At 38.6% G+C, this 21,330-nt stretch overlaps 2 protein-coding genes across 3 annotated transcripts; both read right to left on the bottom strand.

Moving 5' to 3' along the window:
* Positions 1-361: 361 nt before the first annotated feature.
* Positions 362-10,429, bottom strand: LOC140946029 (alcohol dehydrogenase class-3-like). Its single transcript, XM_073395096.1, has 12 exons — positions 10,222-10,429; positions 8,374-8,617; positions 7,828-7,915; positions 7,266-7,398; positions 6,908-6,994; positions 5,972-6,101; positions 5,656-5,717; positions 3,327-3,395; positions 2,816-2,951; positions 1,792-1,930; positions 1,346-1,393; positions 362-1,256 (listed from the first exon to the last, which is right to left on the bottom strand). The coding sequence occupies exons 1-11, from the start codon at positions 10,240-10,242 to the stop codon at positions 1,369-1,371; spliced, it is 1,134 nt and encodes a 377-aa protein (XP_073251197.1). The 5' UTR covers positions 10,243-10,429; the 3' UTR covers positions 362-1,256; positions 1,346-1,368.
* A 2,456-nt stretch (positions 10,430-12,885) lies between these two features.
* On the bottom strand, positions 12,886-19,057 carry LOC140946030 (solute carrier family 25 member 16-like). Of its 2 annotated transcripts, XM_073395097.1 has the most exons (8): positions 18,882-19,057; positions 17,490-17,580; positions 16,949-17,008; positions 15,937-16,071; positions 15,444-15,632; positions 15,166-15,322; positions 14,338-14,406; positions 12,886-14,113 (listed from the first exon to the last, which is right to left on the bottom strand). In XM_073395097.1, the coding sequence occupies exons 1-8, from the start codon at positions 18,930-18,932 to the stop codon at positions 13,957-13,959; spliced, it is 909 nt and encodes a 302-aa protein (XP_073251198.1). In that variant the 5' UTR covers positions 18,933-19,057; the 3' UTR covers positions 12,886-13,956. The 2 variants fall into 2 exon arrangements, with proteins under 2 accessions (XP_073251198.1, XP_073251199.1); XM_073395098.1 differs by lacking the exon at positions 16,949-17,008.
* Positions 19,058-21,330: the final 2,273 nt, after the last annotated feature.

Genomic DNA, 21,330 nt, shown 5'->3' on the forward strand with positions numbered 1-21,330 from the left:
GGTGAACGCCGAGGAGAAAACAAAGACGAAAGACAGACTCCATGCTTAATAGCGTAACAATGTAATAAGGATTCTTAAAGTATTTGCACAGAGCACTCATAACATTGTAAAAGCGCGATGCCCATACGAGTAGAAAAGATAATATTTGGAAAGGTAATATATTAAAATATAAACAGCGTCAAAACGTTGAGAAGCACAAACAACAGACCTTTGTCACGTGGCGGCCATTTTGTCTCAAGAGATTTAAAAAGCTTTGTTTATGTCCGGCTAGCCTCGTTCTCTCTACGAGTCTAGCCGGCATAAATAAAGCTTTTTAAATCTCTTGAGACAAAATGGCCGCCACGTGACAAAGATCTATACTAAAACGCTCGTAGCATCGTAACAACGGTGACCGCTTTATTCAGTGACTCGAACTGAGAGATATACTTCTCTTCGGAATAATTACTCCTACTGTATGAATAGTTTGAAACAAGTATTTACTTTTTTTATCCTATTTTAAGTTATCTTCAGAATAAATTAACGAATCAATAATAAGTTATGCATACTGTATTTATTGTAGTCGTGCAAATAAAGCTTGTTGTTGTTGGTAAAGATAACGATGAAAGACAAACTTAGGACGGCTGAAGAGTGGCCTCAGCAGCCTTTAAAGTACATGTAACAAATACGGACAGTGTTGTATGAGCTAAAAAATTGGGACTCTTTCGTAGCTTGATAAAGGGACGTTTATTCAGGTTCCACCGTATATAATTCGCCACTTAAGAAACGATAAGGGGACTGGTGCCGAAATGTGTCGCGCAATAGGCAATTTCCGAGTTCCCCCGGGCCTCTGCACCAAAATGAGGTTCACTGCTCAGCCTTTGATATGCAAATGATTTTTCATTCTCATGCAAATTTTCACAAGAAACTGAAAGGTTGTGCACTTGGCCTCATTTTGAAAGTGAGGGTTTTTGGAACTCGGAAGTGGCCTATTGCCTCTGGGATCGATACCGGGGACGCGCTGGTCGGCTATTGGCCAATTTTTTTTCCCTGTTCTTAATAACAGTCCCAGAAGTCTTTGCGAAAGTTAACTTGGCCCAGTTTTTTCTTTTGGTCTCTAGAGTGGCGATAGCTCATTCACCACGCGCTCACCACGTGATTGCCAAGCTGTGATAGCATTTTAGAGGTTAAGGGTCTCGTGATCATCAGATTTCATCTTAAAATTCGTCTGCTTTCCATAACAAGCTTTCATACGGTTGTTCTGCCTCGGACGAAAGAAGCTGCAACAGATAAAAACAACAACCGTTATCTAGTCTACAACGTAAAAGAAAACTTCGACATTTTTAACACAAAGTAAAACAGTGCTCACCGGATATCACTGGTTGCCATTCTTTAGAAGTTAACAACGGCTCGAATGCTGCAAAAGAGAACCGAGACGATCACATAAAATCAGAAAAACAAAACAAAACAAAAATGAACACACCCTGGAACTTGAATTGACTTACTACTAGCTTCAGGAGTGAAAATAAATTATTCCCTGACTTCACAATACCGTATTTACCCCAGTGCACGCAAACTGCTCCGCACGTTTGTGACTTTGTTTTTACAACCCAATCCTTGGAGGGTTAGTATCTCATGTAAGACTCCATCTCAAAGTCCAATAAAACACTCCTGCTCGTGTTTGATATAATTATCACTCTTCGGCGTTGACAAATCAGTTTAAACACTCTTTCTTGGTATTACTTGTATACATTACTCCATGGTGTAAGGATATCATATCAAACACTCTTTTAAGTTTCTACTGTATGATCAAACCTTTTTCCAGCATGCATGAGATCAAAAGCTTCATTAATTTTATCCAGTGGCATCGTGTGAGTGATAAACTCATCCACCTTAAGTTTGCCTGCCAAGTAATCTTCCACGAGTTTGGGAACGCTGTCGCAACTCTTCCAACCTGTCATTACAAGTAAATAGTTTTTAGTGTTCCCCAGGGCTTAATACTCGGTCTATTACTGTTTACTGTTTCAATATACACCCTTCCAAGAAGTTATACAGCGGATGCTCTACGAGGACGACCCCCAAATGCTCAACACTAGTAAGGCTTCGAAACACTTCGTCGACTTTGTTACAAAAACTGCATCGGACTAAAGTCGATTGAAGCTTCTCCCAAGTCTAAGTATTGTCTAAAGGATAATCTAACTTCCATGGACTTTCATCAAAATAATCTTGAACTTAAGTAAAAAGACAGAATGGAGATGTGAAAGAGATCAAAAGTCGGTTTAAAGCTATTTGAAGGTGTTTTGTCAATCCCATCAACGTGAGCTAAATGTGTGTTTCCAGCCTGGCTGTGACTTTATTGTCAATATAACACGTACCCTTGTTTGTCAATTAGCATCAATGCACACAGATGTATTAACTAAAACATGCACCCAAACTGTTCTGAATTTTCTTCTTGTTCTTTCGCTTTCAACAAATTGCAAATTGAATTTCACTGCTCTTTACTCTTACTGATAATAAATTTTGTAATGCCTTCAAATTTCGGGGTGTAAAGAAAATAGATAAGAGCAAGTCTTTCACAATGAACTGTCTGGGGGTAATGTACAACCATAAAACAGGGCTTTGTTTAGTTATGTTATGGAGACAGTGAGGCACACAGTGACAAGGTAAAAAATACTTGAGATATCCTAATGAGATTTCCTTGCATGAAACATGGCATTTAAATTATACAACTTCGTTTCTCAGACCTTATTATGCTAAACAACAAATTACAATGTAGACCTAAGCATCCCTGAATAATTAGGAAATTAAGGGAGTCGATGAGTAAATTGATAGTATGAACCTCCAAATGCAGTTCCTTTCCAGACTCTTCCAGTCACAAGTTGGAAAGGCCTTGTGGATATCTCCTGCCCTGCTCCAGCAACTCCAATAATGACAGATGTTCCCCATCCTTTGTGACAGGCTTCCAAAGCAGCACGCTTAAAAACAACAGCATCCATGTCAGTATTCTAAGGCAGCAGGGGAAATAATGGTTCTAATTATACTGCGGCCAAATTTTTCATTTGTCATTTGTAATACACATAAAATTCCTCTTACCCTAAACCATCCTTACTTGTTACAATACATTATTCCCAAACATATCCATAATAATCAATGGAGGGTTCTTCTTGGTCAATAGAGGGGGATTTGTGGGAACACTTAAAATGTCCCACCCCCTCAAACAAGACTTACAAGAATGCTTCTATTTACAAAAACCTGTTTCCAGGATGGCTTACAAAAATAAATAATAACTATGTACCACATTTATAAGACATAAAGTGTGTATGTGCATATACGTATACAGTTGTTCATACCATTGTTTTGACATTTCCAATGCACTCAAATGTATAGTCCAGGCCTCCATCTGTCATTTCTATAAGGACCTTATAGAACAAAACAACCATAATGATATCTACATATGCATTACAGGACATTTAACACATGTACTTGGGCCTTTGCAATTTCTTTTATAAATCTGCCACTTGCACATCTCCCGTAATATACCTTCTTTGCCTCCCAAAATTTTGGATAAGTATTAATGTCTCCAATGTCTCTTGATACGACTGTAAATACCCGCAAAAAAGTCCCCCAGTCATTATAACCCCGTAACCTGTACTTCCCAACAACTAGTATACCGTAAAATTCCGAAAATAAGCCCCTCCATGTATAAGCCCCTCCAAAAGTGTTACGCCGCAAAATGTAATATTAACGCAAAATGTAATAAGAATCGCCGCAAAATGTAATAACATTGACGCAAAATGTAATAAAATTTTCAACGCAGAATGTAATAATCTTTCAACGCAAATTGTAATAACTTTTCTAACGCATAATGTAATAACGCAAAATGTAATAATTTCCGAATAACGACGTGCATGCTATTTCAAAATCTGTTGACAGTTTCCCATAATTATCCAAAAATTATAACCCAAACCAAATTACCCATACACCCTCCCCCTCAAGTGGTCAAAAACGGTCGGCCCTAAAAAGACAAAATTGCGCACTTTTTATGGATTTCCCAGTTCAAGATTTGGTGCCGTCAACTCTAAGCCAATGGCGATTGCGTTACTGAGCAAATTCAAGGTTTCGTTTAGCGTCGAATGCGTTTCCTGATATTGAGTCGGTCGGTCGGATTGAAAAAAAAAAAAAACTAAAAAAAAACTCACAAGAAGTCTCGGAATAGGAGGCCCTGGTACCCCAGGACAACGTTAAAAGTTAACATTCACATATTTGGATTAACAAAATGCACAATATACTGTAAAAAATGTTCATGTCTTTATTCCTGTTTTTCTCTATGCTGTTACTATGCTCATTTTTCAGATTAAAAGAATTATTTCAAGTGAAAAATGATTTAACTACGTCATTACTTTTTTTTTGAAAATGCCAAAAATTTGGGTCAGTCGGATGACGCTAAACGGAGAAAGAAAAAGAGGATGGCCTGTCTTCTAACCACAACTGCCTTGCCAGGCAAATTCAATATTTTTGTGCATCAGCTTAGCTCTACTCCAATCAAAAATGCGTTACTGGGCTAACTAAAAAATTTTTGCGCTATCTGTTCTAGGCAAACGACAACTGCCTTACAAGGCAAACTGATTTGACTTTGCAAAGCTTGGAAACTTCAACATAAAAGAAACTTCGACCTAAAAAACAGCATTAAGAACAATTCAGCCTCTATTAAGTGAGAACTTAGGAAAAGTAAGCTACAGCCAAAGTTGTCTGGTTCTCATGAAAAAAAGTTTGACAGATATCTTATATTTTAAATGCATTTCAATTATGTTTTGAAAGTTGATTCTATTACTTGTTTTCGACAACAGCTATTTTATTTGACTGAATTAAATTCAACATCTGAAATTAAACCAAGTCTCTCAGTTGCTACAGTGGTGGTACAGTACAGCAAGCTCTTGCAGCTATTTTTGTCTCGTCACACAACGCTCCTCCTCCTTTGTTGGGGAAGAGTGTTGTGTGACGAGACAAAACACGGCTGCGAGGGAGACTAGCTCAGCACGGAAGCCGTTATTTCATTAATAATAATAATAATAATAATAAGAAGAAGAAGAAGAAGAAGAAGAAAATAAATATTATTACTATTATTAACATCAATATTGATAATAATAATTCAAATGAAGATCTGGATCAGCTACTGATTACTGAGCCACAATACCGATTTTGAAATAGCATGCATGTCGTTATTCGGAAATTATTACATTTTGAGTTATTACATTATGCGTTAGAAAAGTTATTACAATTTGCGTTGAAAGATTATTACATTTTGCGTTGAAAATTTTATTACATTTTGCGTCAATGTTATTACATTTTGCAGTGTAACAAGCCCCCAAACCAGTAACGCAAAAAACCCTCCGTTAAATTGCCCCTCCAACTATAAGCCCCCCAGGGGATTGTACTTGGAAAATTGCCCTCAAATACAAAGTAAAACAAAGCAAAAATGGCAAATTTCCTTCCAACTATAAGGGTAGCCCAATCAATTTTGAAATGCAAATTTCCCTCCAATAGATAAGCCAAGGGCCTTTGAAAAATATAAGCACCGGGGCTTACTTTCGGAATTTTACGGTATCCTTATTACACTAAATCTCTTTAACATTTCAAACATTAACGTTTAACAAAAAGCAAAAACCAGTCTTCCCAGACCTGCTGAATGGGTTTTTCATGGTCCTTTGGATTGACAAATTCTGTACAGCCAAATTCTTTAGCTGTTAAAAACAAAAGTAAAAAAAAAATGCAATCAAAATTTAATATTAAATGGATAAAAAAAAACAACCAGGCCTTAATACTTTATGAATACATATGACAGGCCTCATTCAGCTAATCCAAAATGAATTGTATGAATATGATAGAAAGAAATAGTAACCCAGCTGCATAAAATGGTATACCGGTACTATGATAAGTCAGATTCTCAACAAAAAAGGCCAAGAGGTGCTTTGAACAATGATTTAGCAACACTTACCCACAGGGAATTTATCAGGGTTGATATCTATCCCAATAATCCTTGAGGCCCCAGCAGTCTTACAGCCCATTACTGTCGCTAGTCCAACAGCTCCCAGTCCCCAAACAGCAGTCGTAGAACCAGCCTCTACCTGTACAAGACAAAAACAGTAAGGCCTGGTTCAGATGCTGAACTTTTCATGAGCTGAACCAATACATTGAATTAAGAACATGAAAAGTTCAGCGTCTGAATCAATTAAGAATGCCTGTTTCAATTTGGAACGGCTCAGCCTTTCTTTTCGCCTAGCCCGGCCAGGAATTTCTCCTTTGGAGTGACTTTGGAACGGCTTTGATTCAAATGCCGAACTTTTTATGTACCGAAGCTAATGCATAAATTATTATATTATTATAAACATATATTACTGTAAGCAGTTTGACCAAAATAAGCCTTTTTCTCCTTTATTTGGATTTAGTTCAGCTGCAATTAAGATCGGCGTCTGAATCAATTCAGCCATTCTCAATAATTTGGGTCAGCCTGAATTTGAATTAGGTTCGGCTCACGAAAAGTTTGGGGTCTGAATCAGGCCTAACATCAACTCTGGTGGGCATACTGTAGGTTAAGCTGCACTTAACCATTAAAAATGTATCAAATCCAGTATTTTGAGGAATGAAATATTCCAGGTAACCACTTTAATTTGTAACAATTTTCGTATCTATAGTTATTTACATGCAGACAGGCAGGGATAGGAATTATTCAATTATAAATCTGTTCTTTTTTGTAAAATTGGAGAAAAGATACTCATGGAAGACACAGCCTGACTTAAACTGGGAAATATTTTCATATCAGACGTTTAATCCCAACAGCACTTAATACAACCAAAAGAACAATGCACAGTTGATGCATTAAAATATTTGCTGTGATCCATTGGAATTATATTAAGATATCTTGAATCAGTACCTTCGCTGTGTTAAGTGCTGCACCATATCCAGTCGAAATACCACAACCAAGAAGACAAACTTTTTCAAGTGGTGCATTATCATCGACCTGGAATGCAAGTTACGTAACAGTATTTTAAATAAAGAAACAGCAGTAAAATGAAGACAATTCTTAAATAACACAAAAACAATAAAGTCATAGCAATGGGTTTGTCAAATGCAATTTCAATGCAAAAGTGACAAATGCTGTCAGTCAGCTTGAAGGCTATTATTTTGTCAAAAAAAATGCAGTGACACTCATAAAGACTCAAAAATTATTATAGCTACATTATACTAAATAAATAAAATTATTGATATAAGAAAAACGTCACAACCATTACCTTGCAAACTGAAATCTCAGCAACAACAGTGTACTCACTGAATGTGCTTGTACCCATAAAATGATACACAGTTTGACCCTTGCATGTGAATCGTGAAGTTCCATCAGGCATTACTCCTTGACCTTGAGTTGATCTGTAATAAGGACAAGTAAATGTAGATGTATTTATGACTTTTTAAAATCAGAATTCAAGAAAACCCCAAACACAGGCACCCCGTTCCCCTTCCCTCCCATTATAATATTTTTATAGAACATAATCATGATAACACACCCTTCCCACTGAGGCTATTGGCACTGGATGAATGTTCAACCGATAGAAAGTTCATGCATTTACATGTAGTTGTCCCGTTTACATGGAACCACCTTAACCGGACAAAAAGTTAGATGCCTAGCCATTCAAAGTTCCATGTGAACAGAGCCCAAATATTTAATGGTCCTGTGTGTTCGACCTGTCCAGTTAAACTTTTAAACCAGTCAAAAATCTACGCAGCGCCATGTGAATATAATGTAGCCTGAGTCTGCAGACGATTGATATACACATGTAAAATAAAGATGGTATTTACCTTATTGTACTGCAAAGGTTAGTCTTGGGGCTTTTACAAAACTTGCATTCTCCACATTGAGGGATATAAAGTGGAATAACATGGTCACCTGCCAAAAAATGGCATCATGAAATGTCGTTATAACTCTTGACTCAGCTTGCCTGTATCACAGATGCAATCTAGCCCCAGGCAGTGCCAAGATCCTTGCCCTGAACCCCCTACAGACTCAATAAAAAGACTAGTACAAGTGCATTTAGAATTTCCTTTCAACCTGAATGACAAATTGACTACAGGCCAATCATAGTGCATACTCAAATCCTAGTAAACTGCTAGGGGCAGCTGAAAAACTAGCCCGTCATCTCAAAAAGTGATTGCAGATCTCTCACAGGAGGTGGTCAATCATGAGAAGTTCCAGCTATAAGGTTTTGACTGGTAAAGTTTTGGTGCTTTCAAGAACTGGTCGCTAATGGTAGATGGTCATTTATGAGGGGAGGCTGCACATGGAGGTAACTTGACCGTACTCAAATACAGTTTCAAGAGATGAATCAAACTTTGCACAGGACTTACCAGGTTTAACTCTTTTTACTCCTTCTCCTACACTTTCAACAGTGCCACCTCCTTCATGTCCAAGAATAACAGGAAACTTTCCCTCAGAGTCATTGCCGCTAAGGGTGTAACTGTCTGTGTGACAGACACCAGTAGCGATAATCTTGATGCGTACCTCACCAGCTTTGGGTGGTGCCACTTCAACTGTTTCTATCGTAAGTGGTTTACCAGCCTCCCAGGCTACTGCCGCACGGCAGGATATTGGCTGCAATTAACAAGAGCGAAGGGGAGGATAGATGTTAATAATCGCTGATGAAGTCTACAGATTTTAGATCTCCAGAGGTTGGCATCTCTGGATTTTGGCCTGAAAGAGACCAATGGTACGGTTGCACGAAGCATGTAAGGCAACATCACCCAAATTTGCCAGAGCCCTCCAGGATAGAAGACCTAGTGTACCCATATCTATACAAGACCCTTCTTTGATAGCCATGAACATTTACTCAAAATGGGTCCGGTAATGTTCACTATTTTTTTCCCAGGAATGAAGAATACACGTAATGCTCTAAATTGCGCTTAATGTCCATAATGCCAAATAATAAAGCTAGATGAATCTGAAAAATCCAGGCTGACTTCAGGCTATATGGAAAAATGCAAGATGCCAGATAGAAAATGCGAGATGTGATATAAAAATCAGAGATTCAAGACAGAAAATAGACGCGAGACATATTTACAAGATGCAATAACAAAAATCCAAGATCTGACATAAAAATGTTTCACCTGGCATCTCACATCTCCATTTTAATCTTGTATAGCGCATATTCCGAGCCTCGCATTTTACATCTCTCATCTCGTATTTATTACTTGTGCATTTCTCGAGACAACTGGGACGAGTCAGCCATGCATCTCGCAGGTTATATCTCACACCTTGCATTCTTTTAACCTCGCATCTCACATTTTTTTATTCCATTCTTTTGCATCTTTTATTTCTCATCTCATATTTTTTATGCCACATAATGTGACATATGTCTATGTCCATGACATATGTATGACATATGTCATAGACATTTTCATAGACACATATGACATATGACACATATATGACTCATATGACACATGTGTTATATTTTATATGACACATATGTCATAGACATTTTCATAGACATATGTCATACGTCTACGTCTAAGTTGCACGCCGGGTGGGGGGGGGGGGTACTCGATATATCCCTGGGGAGGGAGGTGCGGCGCGGCCCCTCATACCCTGACCCTGTTTAAGACAAATATCGCTGATTTTCCTACCCTGTTTAAGACAGAATTCCGATTTTTGATACCCTGTTTAAGACATTTAATTAACATTAGAGCTTGTAAAAATTTTGCTGTTTATTGTCCAAGAAAAGATATCCTGTTTAAGACAAAAATTGATAAATCGATACCCTGATTATGACAAAAAAATGATAAATTTGATACCCTGTTTAACACAAAAGTCCTGAAAAACATACCCTGGCTGGCCGCACGTCCCCATTAAGCCCTTATAAGAGAGTACCCCCCTCCCCCCCGGGATCGCATGCGCAATTTCTATCTGGTATCTTACATTTTTATCTCGAAGTCAACGTAGATTTTGTAGATTCATCTAGAATTATCTCGCATCTCCCATGCCCCCTAGTCTACAGTCATACTATCCAAGACAGTGTTTCAGATCAAGGGAAGTACGAAATTCATTTTATCGAAAGAGCAGAATGACCCGTTAAACACGTTGCGCTCGAGGTCAATTCCAACGTGTTCCAACTTAGATTCTTTCCGTTGCCCATAAAGCGCCTCTTTCCTCATAAACGAATTCCTACGTTAAGTAAGTTGTTTATACAATTTTCTCACCTTTCCTGTTGTATCAGACATCTCGTCACGCGAAGATCTTTTTAGCGAATACCTAAATGCAACCGAACAACCAAACGTGAGAGCAGGCAAGAGAATATCCCGTAAGACATCACGGGGCGCGATCCATTCAACCAAAATTCAGACCGGTTCGACCGGGAAAGAGGACCACCTCAAAAGGCGGACTAGTTTTTTCGAAACTTTTCCGGTTGGACCGAACCGATCCATTGAGTTTTGGAACGAAATCGTGCCCCTTTTGTACCAGCCTGCGTAGCAGGGCGGATAAAGGTTGCGCGGTGGAAAGAGCGCTCCGCTCTTCATTTAATGTGTGATGCGGTGTAGGACTGGCTCTTTCCGCGCTTCCGGTGCGCTTGAAGGCCGGCGAAATTTTTCTTTTTGCAAACCGGAAATCCTATTTTCTTTCTGTAATTTCAGGCTACAATGTTAAATAGATAATTTTGTTTCATAACAATATCAATAAACAGTTTCATATGTTTGTGTCTGTACGTCTATAAGTCAAACTTGTTGGTCGTATAATGCCAAAATTTGAGTTTAATTTGAAAGTGTTGAATACCTCCTGCTTGCTCGACCGCGCTCGTTTCGCCGCCCAACTTTTATCCGCCCTGCTTCGTAGCAAGCGCTTCCGCGCGCGAGTTCGTTTGGACTAGAAAGTTTGGACTAGAGCAAAACGTGGACTGCTATTCTTCGAGTTATTTCTATAGGGTTATGTCGTAGAGTTAGAGTTACGCTTCCCAAAAAATTTTTTTTTGCTCTCGCCTCAACTTTCGCGCAATAACTCTATTGGAAACGGGTCCCTGTAAAACGCGGGGCCCCAGCCGGCGGGGGCCAGGACCGGCACTCGGGGTCGGGATCGGGGTCTATCTTTGTTTAAAATGCCGATTTCTTGCCACCGGCTACCCATTGAATCTGGGCGCTACGAGAAGATACCCAGAGTTGAGAGGCTTTGCCCCCTTTGTAATACATCAGAAATTGGTGATGAATTCCACTATTTGTTGAAATGTACTCACTCTTCACTTTCTCATATGAGGGGTATCGTCTTGGAGAGCCTATTCTCGATAAACAGTAATTTTACGAATATGTCTTGCAAGGCACTATTTTTATATATCATGTCTATGTGCGCGAATGAAAACATCATAAATTTTAGTGCCTCTTATATTGAAAATATTCTAAATTGTTGTAAATCCGAACTCTAATTAAACTTTCTTACCATACGAGTAGTGTAGAAGTCGTACCTAGCCAAGCAATTTTTCTTTTATGAGAATATGCATTTTCATTTGTCATTGTATTGACTGTTCTGGTACTGAAATCTTCGTGTCGAAGATAAAGTCAATAAAGTAGTTGTTTTTTTAAAAGAATGCTGTCTTACGCAACCTCGTCCCCAGGGCGCTTTAATTTTCCCTGGCTTTGGGGCCAGGGAAAAGCACCCTGGGCAGGAGTCCTGGCCGGCAACGAGGTTGTGTTTTACGGTTAGGGTTAGGGTTAGGGTTACTAACCCCTACGCCACGTTTTAGTGACACAAGACAAGTTTAGTGATGGTCAGTTACTATATGACTTTGCTTGTGCGTCCGAGGGTTAAGTTATTCCTATCTCTAAACTAGCCAACGAAAATGATGAACGGTACATCTAACGTGACTTATGGGCAGTATATGTCCTAAGCTTTAATGTAAGAATAATACAGGAATATTTTCAGGCAAAAATTAGCAAGAATATTCAGCCAGCCTGGGCCTAGCCTGCAAGAGTATCCGGTTTTTTCGGCTCTAGGTGGATGAAAATAGAACAGAAAAAAACCGGATGCTCTCGCAGGCTAGCCTGGGTCTGAAAAACAACTTAACATTATTATAGAAAAAGAGTGAATCTCAACAGTTTCAATACCCGGGTCCGGAATTGAACGCACGAGCCAGAAATTTACGAGCTAAGGTTTTTCGCAACAGTTTTGCAAAAAAATGATCCACAAGAAAATTTTGTGGGACACTCACTTTCAAATCTCAGAAAAATAGCAAGAATAACAAATTTAACAAAAAATTCTTGACTTCATGATCAGCAAAGAGAAAAGACAAAGAAGGGCCTCGAGAGGGCCGCAAATTTAGCAAAAATCGCAAAACTAGCAAGAATTTTGTTACCTAAAAGACTGAGTAACAAATAACGCAATGAAAATTCTTTTTACTTTTGCAGTTTTTTAGCCATCACGCCGCCTGTTTTCTCAGGCTAGCGATTTTGGCGAAATTATTATTCGTGCGATATTTATTAGGGTGTTTTATTATTATTCCAATAAAATTTCTTGTTACTTTTGCGATTTTTGCAGACTTTTTTGGAATTCTTCAAGCAGTTTCTATTAAACATGTTTTTTATAGCATTGAGACAAAAATTTGCTACCACGTTTTTGTTACAGCTTGCAATCCTTGTAGAATTTGTTATTCTTGCTAAATTTACTATTTCTCCAGTATACATTTCAGACAGCAGCTTCCTTTAAATTTTTCTTTCAAAATTGCGAAAAAAAATTAGCCCCCAAACTTTTGCTAGTGCTTTCAATTCTGGATATCCGGGTGTTGTACAAATGATGGAGGGTGTGTGTCTGTCTGTGAGGGGTGGGGGGGGGGGGGGGGTTGGCACTGCCATGGGACTATAAAGATCTGTGTTGTACTGGAATGGTTTAATTCAACTTTATTCATTTTCCATTTGTTTTTCTTGAACAAAAAATAAATAATATATTCTTTTTACAAATAATACAAATCGTAAGCAACATTGATTTCTAAAATTTGTGATAGATTTGAAATTATACATTATACAACAACTATTTGGCATGAATTTAAAAAAATGATAAATCTTCATCTTAATTATACATCTTTTTTATGTCTAAATAAATTAAGTTTAACAAAATAATTATTGCACTCATGTGATGGCAATGACATTGCCTTGAGGCATTTGACAAGAATCGTAAAAAACAAAGACAGCTTCTGTCCACTCAGGCCCCAGTTGTTCAAACAGTAGATAACGCTGTCCACTGAAAGAATTAATTCCTACTTCCTCAGGACTCTCCACTGTATAGTGATTTACCTATCTTTCAAGCAACTGAGGCCAGTTGCATATGACATTCACAGTGCTTTTAATTCCAAAGGGAAGCCAAGTCAAATGTTTAGAAAAAAAAAGCAAAATTTCATGCAATTCTCACATCCAATATAGCATTCTGATCACCAACCTTAATCTTTCTTTTTTTTTTTCACGTAGAAAGTTTATGTATTTAGTTATTTGCCGATTCCATACACTTTTTCTAGAGATTACAGAGTAATTGCTATCGAGCAGGAGATCTTAGCAACCACTGGGGCTTTTCATAAATCCCCTTCTAGTAGTAACAACATATAATTTACAGTTTTGTGGTGGCTACCCTACAAATACTAGTTAACAATTACTAAAGACGTATGCTATTGTTTATTATATTGTTTAACTGGTACGTGTTCATAGTAATCTACGTATTATGTATGTATGAATTTACAGAATTTTTAAATAATCTAAAGGATCCTTTGTTTTTCAGATTTTCTGGCAAACTATTCCAAATCTAAACTGGTGATCCACAAAGCAGCTTTAATAACCATATGGGATTGTGGTAATTGTTGTTTCTGCTGCCTGCTTGACTGAGATGGACTGAATTGACTGAAATTGACTGATCATGAACTGATCTAGCCATACATAATATCAGTAAATGATAACAGAGCTCTAGGTCTAAGCAGTTGTAAGAAGCTGTCTTGAGAGCTCGTACACCCCAAACATGACAGATACTTGTGGCACAACTCTCAAGTAGTTGATTGACAACCCTCTGTAAAGACCTCTCCTGACACCATCTTCTGTGTATACTGTCTTCAAAGTTTGGAGGCAACAACTATTAAAAGAGACACAAAGCAATGCACTACATGAGCTATGAGGAATAAACTAGAGCCACAGGGTGTAGGCAAGCTAATTGTTAAATTCGTATAATTTATGATATGTAATGGCTTGCAAAAAATGTCAGAATATCTGTCAAGGGCTATTATATATAACCATAGAATCTACAATGTAGAATATACTTTATGTAAAATATATACAAAATTAATAATGGGTTTATACCTAAATTTTTGGCGATTTTGTGTTGTTCCAGCGAGCTGCATTCTTCGCTTGGCAACATCAAGAGGATACCTATGAATGATTAGTGCACAAAAACAGTTAGATTGACATATTATTGTTTTAAAACCATTAATCACATAGCTAAAAGAAGGCATTCAAACTCTCGTTTCTGGGATAATATAAATTTGTGTGCTCTTAGGATACAGCAGAAGAGAAGGTTGAAGTTTTTATTATCATGCCAGAGTGTTTGTGTACATTGCTCTAATATATGCTCTCTCTAGCTTTTAAGGTCAAATGTCACCCACAGTAAAGTTGTTTTCTGGTCAAAGTCAGTGGAAAGACAGCATTACATCAAATCTTAAAGAGGAGATACCTGAAAATGTTAAGCACTACTAAGGGCGCATTCAATTGACCATATTCCGGAAGAAGAATAAACAAAATATACTCTAGAAATCAAGTGTTTTGGCATTGATTGCATTGCAATCCCTCGAAATCTGTTGAAATAAAATTTTTTGATGTATGCAGCATTTAAGTCTTCCAAAAATCCAGTGCAAGGGATTTGTAACAAAACTTTTGCATATTCTCATGCCGGAATACTATCAATCGAATGCACCCTTAATGCTTTGCCTTCATAAAAAATTTATCGATCTACCAATACGCAGTATCCGGGCTCTCAGTAAGTCCAGACAAGAAACAATATTTATTTTTACACTTTAATTTCCTGAGAAAAGTCTCAGTGTTTTTGAAGGTGTGCATGAGAGGAAGATGATTGAGATTCATGGACAGGTTAAATTTATTAAAAAAGGAATTATTGTTGTCTTGCTAACTTACGCTATTGTCTGTGAAATCATTCCTGCTGCAGCACCGCAGACTAAACTCCCAGTAGGAGAAAGAACTGTTTCTCCTGTTGTTGGGTTTACTCTTGTTAATGTTTCATTCAAGGAAAGCAGATATTTTTTCATACTCTCAAATGTTAAAAAGCTTAGACCTGCAAAAGATTTAGATCACATAATGTCAACAGAGGCTGTTATATATTCAAAAGAAAGAGAAAGAGAGAGAAAAAGAGTGAATACTTAAGCTGACCACGCGGATGCCATTAATAGTATTACCTATCATGGGGATCATTGCCAAACATTGCGCACAGAAGCCTCGGTAAAGGGCTACATAGCCTCCCTCAGAACCTGAAATTTTCTTGATTGTGTGGCGAATTCCTAAATACAACTTCTCATCTGCTACTTGGAATGCCAGTCGACAGCGGACAGTGTCCAGGGGATAAGTGATTGAACAAGCTGTAACACCTAAACAAGGCAAATAAATAAATAAAAAACAATCATTGTCACAACAAAGCCCCATCTCTTGTAATTCTAGACATGTAATGTCCTTACAACTGCAGACACCAAAGCCTTACATATAGTAGAGTTAGGCCATGCTGTTCTTCAAAATCTCTTTGAATCCCATTGAAGGAGATGTTTCTCTAATATGGTACTTGGGCCAGTAAATCCATCTTAGAGAGACTTTTCTTTTAGACAAGTATTAATTTAAACTCGGAAAGTGTAAATTTTACACCATCATTTCTGTGGCATTTTATCACTAAAAGAATACCTGCAAGAGATCCAGCTAACAAGTGGCTCAAAGCTCCTTTCCCACACAGCGAATCCAGGAACTGCTTATACTGCTCGTATGATAAGAACTGAACTGCTCCATGAGGAAATGTTCTGACCATCATAGCACCATTTCCTATCAACATAGGCAATAAAGTTAATACTACTCTTCTGAAACATGAATGAAGCAATATGCAAGCATTTCCATGCCACTGTGAACTATTTACACTCTGTCTAATATTTCTTAACCCATTCACCCCTGAGCCGCCCTTGCCTGTCCACGTGCTGTCTACTGCTTGTGATGTCATCAGTTTTAATGGTCAAGGACAACTTTGTGTGCTAACTTGTGTCAGTGAAGAGATCTTTCAAACCATACCAGAATGAGCACAATTCAGTCAACGACACCGGAGAAAAAGGCAAAAAACTGTGTAACATAAAAAGTTCCATGAAATCTTGTTCCACTACCAACCTACCTTTCCTTTCATCTAATCCTAAGATCCTAACGGCTTTCCTAAAAACTTTTCCCCCCAAAATGAAGCCTACTAAATGCCCAGGCGAGAAGAAAAAATAAGGCAAGAAAAGAGAAAAAAGAGGGGCTTTCTGCACATGCCCGAATCGAACTTCGCAAGCTGATATCTTGCATCTGGATCAGCATCGAGGCCGCAAAATGTACGATTTCTAAATGGCTTTGTCGTAAGGTTTCAAAACGTGTTTTTTGGCAAAATCTCCAGGGGTGAATGGGTTAATCTATTCTTTTACATAACAGACACATACACACACTTCAGATTAGCATAAGCCCATAAAAAGAATACATCTGCACTGCAGGCCTCATCAAATTTCTAAAATGGTTGTGATTTCACTACATGTATGTATGTGGTGTGTCATGCAGCTTGAACTTATATCTCACTGAAGTCATGATTAAGTGTCCACTTAAAGGAGGTATCCAGCTATGGGCAGTGTCCATCAGTAGAGGTTTGACTGTGTACAGCAAAACAAAGTAACTTTAAACTTACCTCTGAAGAATCCTATAACACCCTCTTGGTGAAAAATTTCCTTTAATCCTGATATTAATCCTGAAGACAGAAATGCAAGATATACAGTCCTAAAGAAGTCCTAAAGAAAAAATGCAAGATATACAGGCAGAGTGTTCATTAGGCATCGGAGATCGGAGAATTTCCCGTTTATTACGATTACGCAGAATTCTCTGGCTAATGTTTAGTAGCCTATGACTATTTTTTATTCGGACGTGGAGGCTCTTTCAAAATATTCTCCTGTTACGCCTTTATCCTGCTACTGGAATTTTAATGAAAACCCTGTGCCCTGTGTAGAACTCTTGCAGGCATCTGGGATGTGCCATTTTATCACGAACGTTTCCACTCAACTTACTCGAGGCGTTGGGAGAATTCTCGACGGTTATGCAAACCCTCGACTTCGTCTCGGGTTTGCATAACTGTCTCGAATTCTCCCAACTCCTCTCGTGTTTATATCAGGCTATGCAAACACGGAAAACGTTTTCTATTGCTTAAATGAAAGATAAGATTTATTCATACTAACCAAGGTTTTTGTAGTGTCGATTCTGGCCTTGGAACAGAATCCTCAGTCTTTCTAATGGAGCTGCAGCCGTCTTTGCACAACATGTTGACAGACCGGCAGAGAAACCCAACGTTTAAAAATAATCCACAAATCGTTCTGGGTATTTATCAAGTGATTCCGAGTTCTGCCATAATTTTTTCCGTGAAGATCTTGTGAGTGAAATTATGGAAGATGGAAGAGAGATACTGGGAACGAGCTTATTCCAGAAGTCCGATTTACGTATTGTGACGTCACGGTCGCAATCCTCACAAAAAACACGTGGACAGGTTGGGTACTGAACGTGACATATCATGGCTTTATAATGGCACTACATTACGCAACACTTCAAGAACTGCTCTTTGTCATTTCAAATAACATTCAGCGTTAAAGTTGGTAAATGCAGCCTAATGCACCTGAAGCAGCAACTGTATATACAATATTTCTCTCTCCAAGAATAGGGGCAGTGTCCCGAAATTTTGAAACTAACATGTATGTGTTGCTGAGGACACACGTATACAGTCGTATTTGCAACAAACATTTGTAATGTTCCGGTTTTGCTGTGAAGTGCTTCATACAAGAACAAATGACTTAGCATAGTGCACCTTTTTCCCCTTGCATCGATTCTCTTGAACTCTTCTCTCGACGTGAAAAATACGTTAATGTCATGACAAAAATCTTGGTATGCTCCCTCGCCCTTTCGTGGATTGGCCGCGTGCTGTATTGCTGTCGTGAAATGATGCACGTATTGTTAAAAATGGATTTCGGATTTAAAAAACTTTGTGCTGAAATTCTGTGTTTTCGGGAAATGAAGGAAAGGCGAATTTGCGCGCCTTCATAATGCCTTATTACTACAATTTTAAGGCGAGTCCGAGACTTCCCCTAGGCTTGTCTCAGATTATCAAATTCGAGTGCGTGACTCTCAGAGTTCTTGAATGTTGTACTAATAGCTCCATTGGCTGCTTATTTAATAATGGCTCAATGAATTTCAATCTATCCCTTCCATCGTTGGTTTTTTTCTCTTTGGAGAACTGCAAAATGCCTCACCATCTGATAAGCATGAGACAGGCGATTTATGCAAACACTGAAATTCAATTGCGGATGGGACCTTAGAATTCCTCAGCCTTGACTGAGTGAAAATCGAGACTGTTAGGAAAGCAAGACTTTCAGAAATGTTAAAAAAAGAAGTTTCTTTCTAATTAGACCTTAAGATTTTACTAGACTGCCTTTTATTCAATAGAATTAAATGGGCTCTTGCTTTATAGAATTTTGAGAAGTTTGACAAAGAAATCCTCGCTATGACTTCTCTTTCACCCCTATTTTTTTCTACCTTTGACTGATCTTGACTAGTCTTGAATGAAGTTGACAAGTTTTCTTACCTCCAGAAACAACAGTCTGAATAATCGGTACTTGATTTCTGCTGTCCATTCTAGTCTTTCTTGACACTAATTGTGTTCTATGCCGTGTGAGAATTAGTCTTTTATACTGCAAAATAAGTTCTTAGAAGAAAAGTTGTCCGACTTACGTTTAATTAGGGAAAACATGAGCCAGAACTAATCTGATATTAGCGCTGTCAACCTTTTTGTCAAGGGATTGCGGTAATGACGTCACAAGAAAATCAAATGACACTGCACGACTGAATACTGTAAGTATGCATCCGGCTAACAGTCTGATCATTTCTGGCCGATTGGTTCTACAGTCACGTTTATTCAAACTAGTCACGTAAAGATTCTGAGAGCTAGTTTTCTAAGCAAATGGTATTTTTATAACTTTCTCTCTCTCCCAGTTCATTTAAGAGAATCCCTCAGTAAAGACTTCCACGAAGCAATCTTTGTTTACTCTTTTTGTCATTTTCAGATCATGCACTTTTTTGAAATAATATCTCCGAATATTGAACGAACATAGTAAAATTAGTATCTCTGAAAATGTTGAGAAATATTTGCAGTTCTGCGCAAATTTTTTATCAAGACAGAACTAAGATGAACAATGTCTTGTTGTCAAGACAAAATAAGTTGATCAATGTCGCCACCTGCACCCTAGACTACGAGTAGTCTCCCATTTTTCCTCAGGGATAGTAGAGAGAGCGAAACGCGAGCGGGCATGAAAATCCCCGCCGCGTGTCGCCTTTTCTCGCGTGGGGCATAGTTAGTAGAGGGGAACTATGCGTGGGGCGATTTTCACGCGCGCTCGCGTTTCGCTCGCTCTACTATCCCTGAGGAAAAATGGGGGACTACTCGAAGTCTACCTGCACCCCCCACCAGCACACTCACACAACCATCGGCGTAGAGGGTGGTCAATGAGCTGGGGAAAAGGTAGGTTTTCCTAATAATCTGAGGCGTGACATTTCAGTAATTGTTCCATGTCAGCAAAGTGCCTTATGTTTTAAAATTTGCGTAAAAAGGACCCCCAAAGAAACTTTGGAAGAGGAGGGGAGGGTCTCTTATCTTCCACTCACTCTTCCCTGGAGTTTGCCGGATGTCATTAGAATCGCTGTTTCATTCATTTCATTTAAAAATACTCTGGCTTGTAATCTTGTCTGACTATGGAAATAAAATTATGCTGCAAGGGTGGATTTAGGGGTGGGCCCAGGGGGCCCCGGCCCCCCTTTAGTGGTTTATTAAATATTTCAGCATTACATGTTTAATATGGAATTCAGGCATTTGCTAAATTTAAGCGTCCAAATGCACTAGCTTGCATCTCAGCTTCTTAAAATCTTATTGAGCAATAACTTCAATCTCAAACATTTTCCCGGAGCAGCATGCGCAGGAAACTCCCGCGAAAAGTGCGCCATTCGCAGTCCTGATGGGCGCTATGGCGCCCATATTGCCACAATAAGACTGTATTTTGACTCCACTACACAACATTAACAGACAAAACGTAATGGCAAATAAGTTTATTTTGGGACGGCTTGTCGAGAACCAACCCTACAAAGCGCCGCAGGCTGAATAGGGAGCATCGCAGGAAATCTGGGTAGGAACCAAGGCTCAAGCTCAAAGCCCTTCCTACGGGACTTTACAATGTAATCGAGAATATGTTGCTCCTAAAAATAAATAAAACAAAAATAAAGAAAAACCAAAGATAGGGTGGTTCGTAAGCCTAGATGACGTACACGTGATATACGTAGCCGATATGGCTACCCATGGTGCACCCGGCCTAGTACCCAGGCCCTGTTGTATCTCGTGCCGTCAAAATATTTATTTCTGTCTTCTTCGCGGGCTCATTCGTCAGAAATAACATATACTATATACCTCTAGGCCCCCTCTATCACAAAATCCTCCGTCCGCCCCTGATGCTATTAGGGAGTTTAAGCAACATCGCCGGCGACGGCTACGAAAACTTGTCTTAAAAAGTCAATTCGCCCTGCCTCAAAATTTATCGCGGTTTATCCATCTCGTTCAAATCGTCAAAATCGGCAAATTTTTTGCAGATGAATTCTAAAGCCTGTATCAAAGTTCAAGAAAAGGAAAGAGAAAGTTGTTTTCTTGTTTTCCTGTCCTCGAAAAAACGTTACATTAGGCACTTTCACGTTGTAGCCGTGCAACGACGTTTAAGAAATGTACAAAAAAGCGTGATGCACGTGCAACGTTGTTGTTTTACCAATCTAACCTTATTGCTTTTTTGCCGTCCTCGTTGCCGTCACCGTCGTCGTTGTTTAAGCTCCCTATTAGTGAACCACAGGACAGGAGAGGGAAGAAGACGGCAAACCTTGTGTGACAAGCGTGACAATAAATTTGTTTGAAAAAAATTTGCCTCAAACTTCCTCTCAGATCTTTTTGTAAAAGCCCCAAAACACTGATATGTAGTGAAGATCACGACAGAAAATGCA

The sequence above is a fragment of the Porites lutea genome, chromosome 8, assembly GCF_958299795.1.
Source record: "Porites lutea chromosome 8, jaPorLute2.1, whole genome shotgun sequence".
Taxonomy (NCBI): domain Eukaryota; kingdom Metazoa; phylum Cnidaria; class Anthozoa; order Scleractinia; family Poritidae; genus Porites; species Porites lutea.

Coding starts and splice junctions, on each gene's coding strand:
- LOC140946029 (XM_073395096.1), bottom strand. CDS start 10,242: ATGTCTGATACAACAGGAAAG. Junction 6,102..6,907: donor CAGCACTTAACACAGCGAAG/GTACTGATTCAA, acceptor TGTCTTGTACAG/GTAGAGGCTGGTTCTACGAC. Junction 1,394..1,791: donor CTCATGCATGCTGGAAAAAG/GTTTGATCATAC, acceptor TCTCTTTTGCAG/CATTCGAGCCGTTGTTAACT.
- LOC140946030 (XM_073395097.1), bottom strand. CDS start 18,932: ATGGACAGCAGAAATCAAGTACCGATTATTCAGACTGTTGTTTCTGGA. Junction 17,009..17,489: donor TCGACACTACAAAAACCTTG/GTTAGTATGAAT, acceptor TTCTGTCTTCAG/GATTAATATCAGGATTAAAG. Junction 14,407..15,165: donor ATGATTTCACAGACAATAGC/GTAAGTTAGCAA, acceptor AATCATTCATAG/GTATCCTCTTGATGTTGCCA.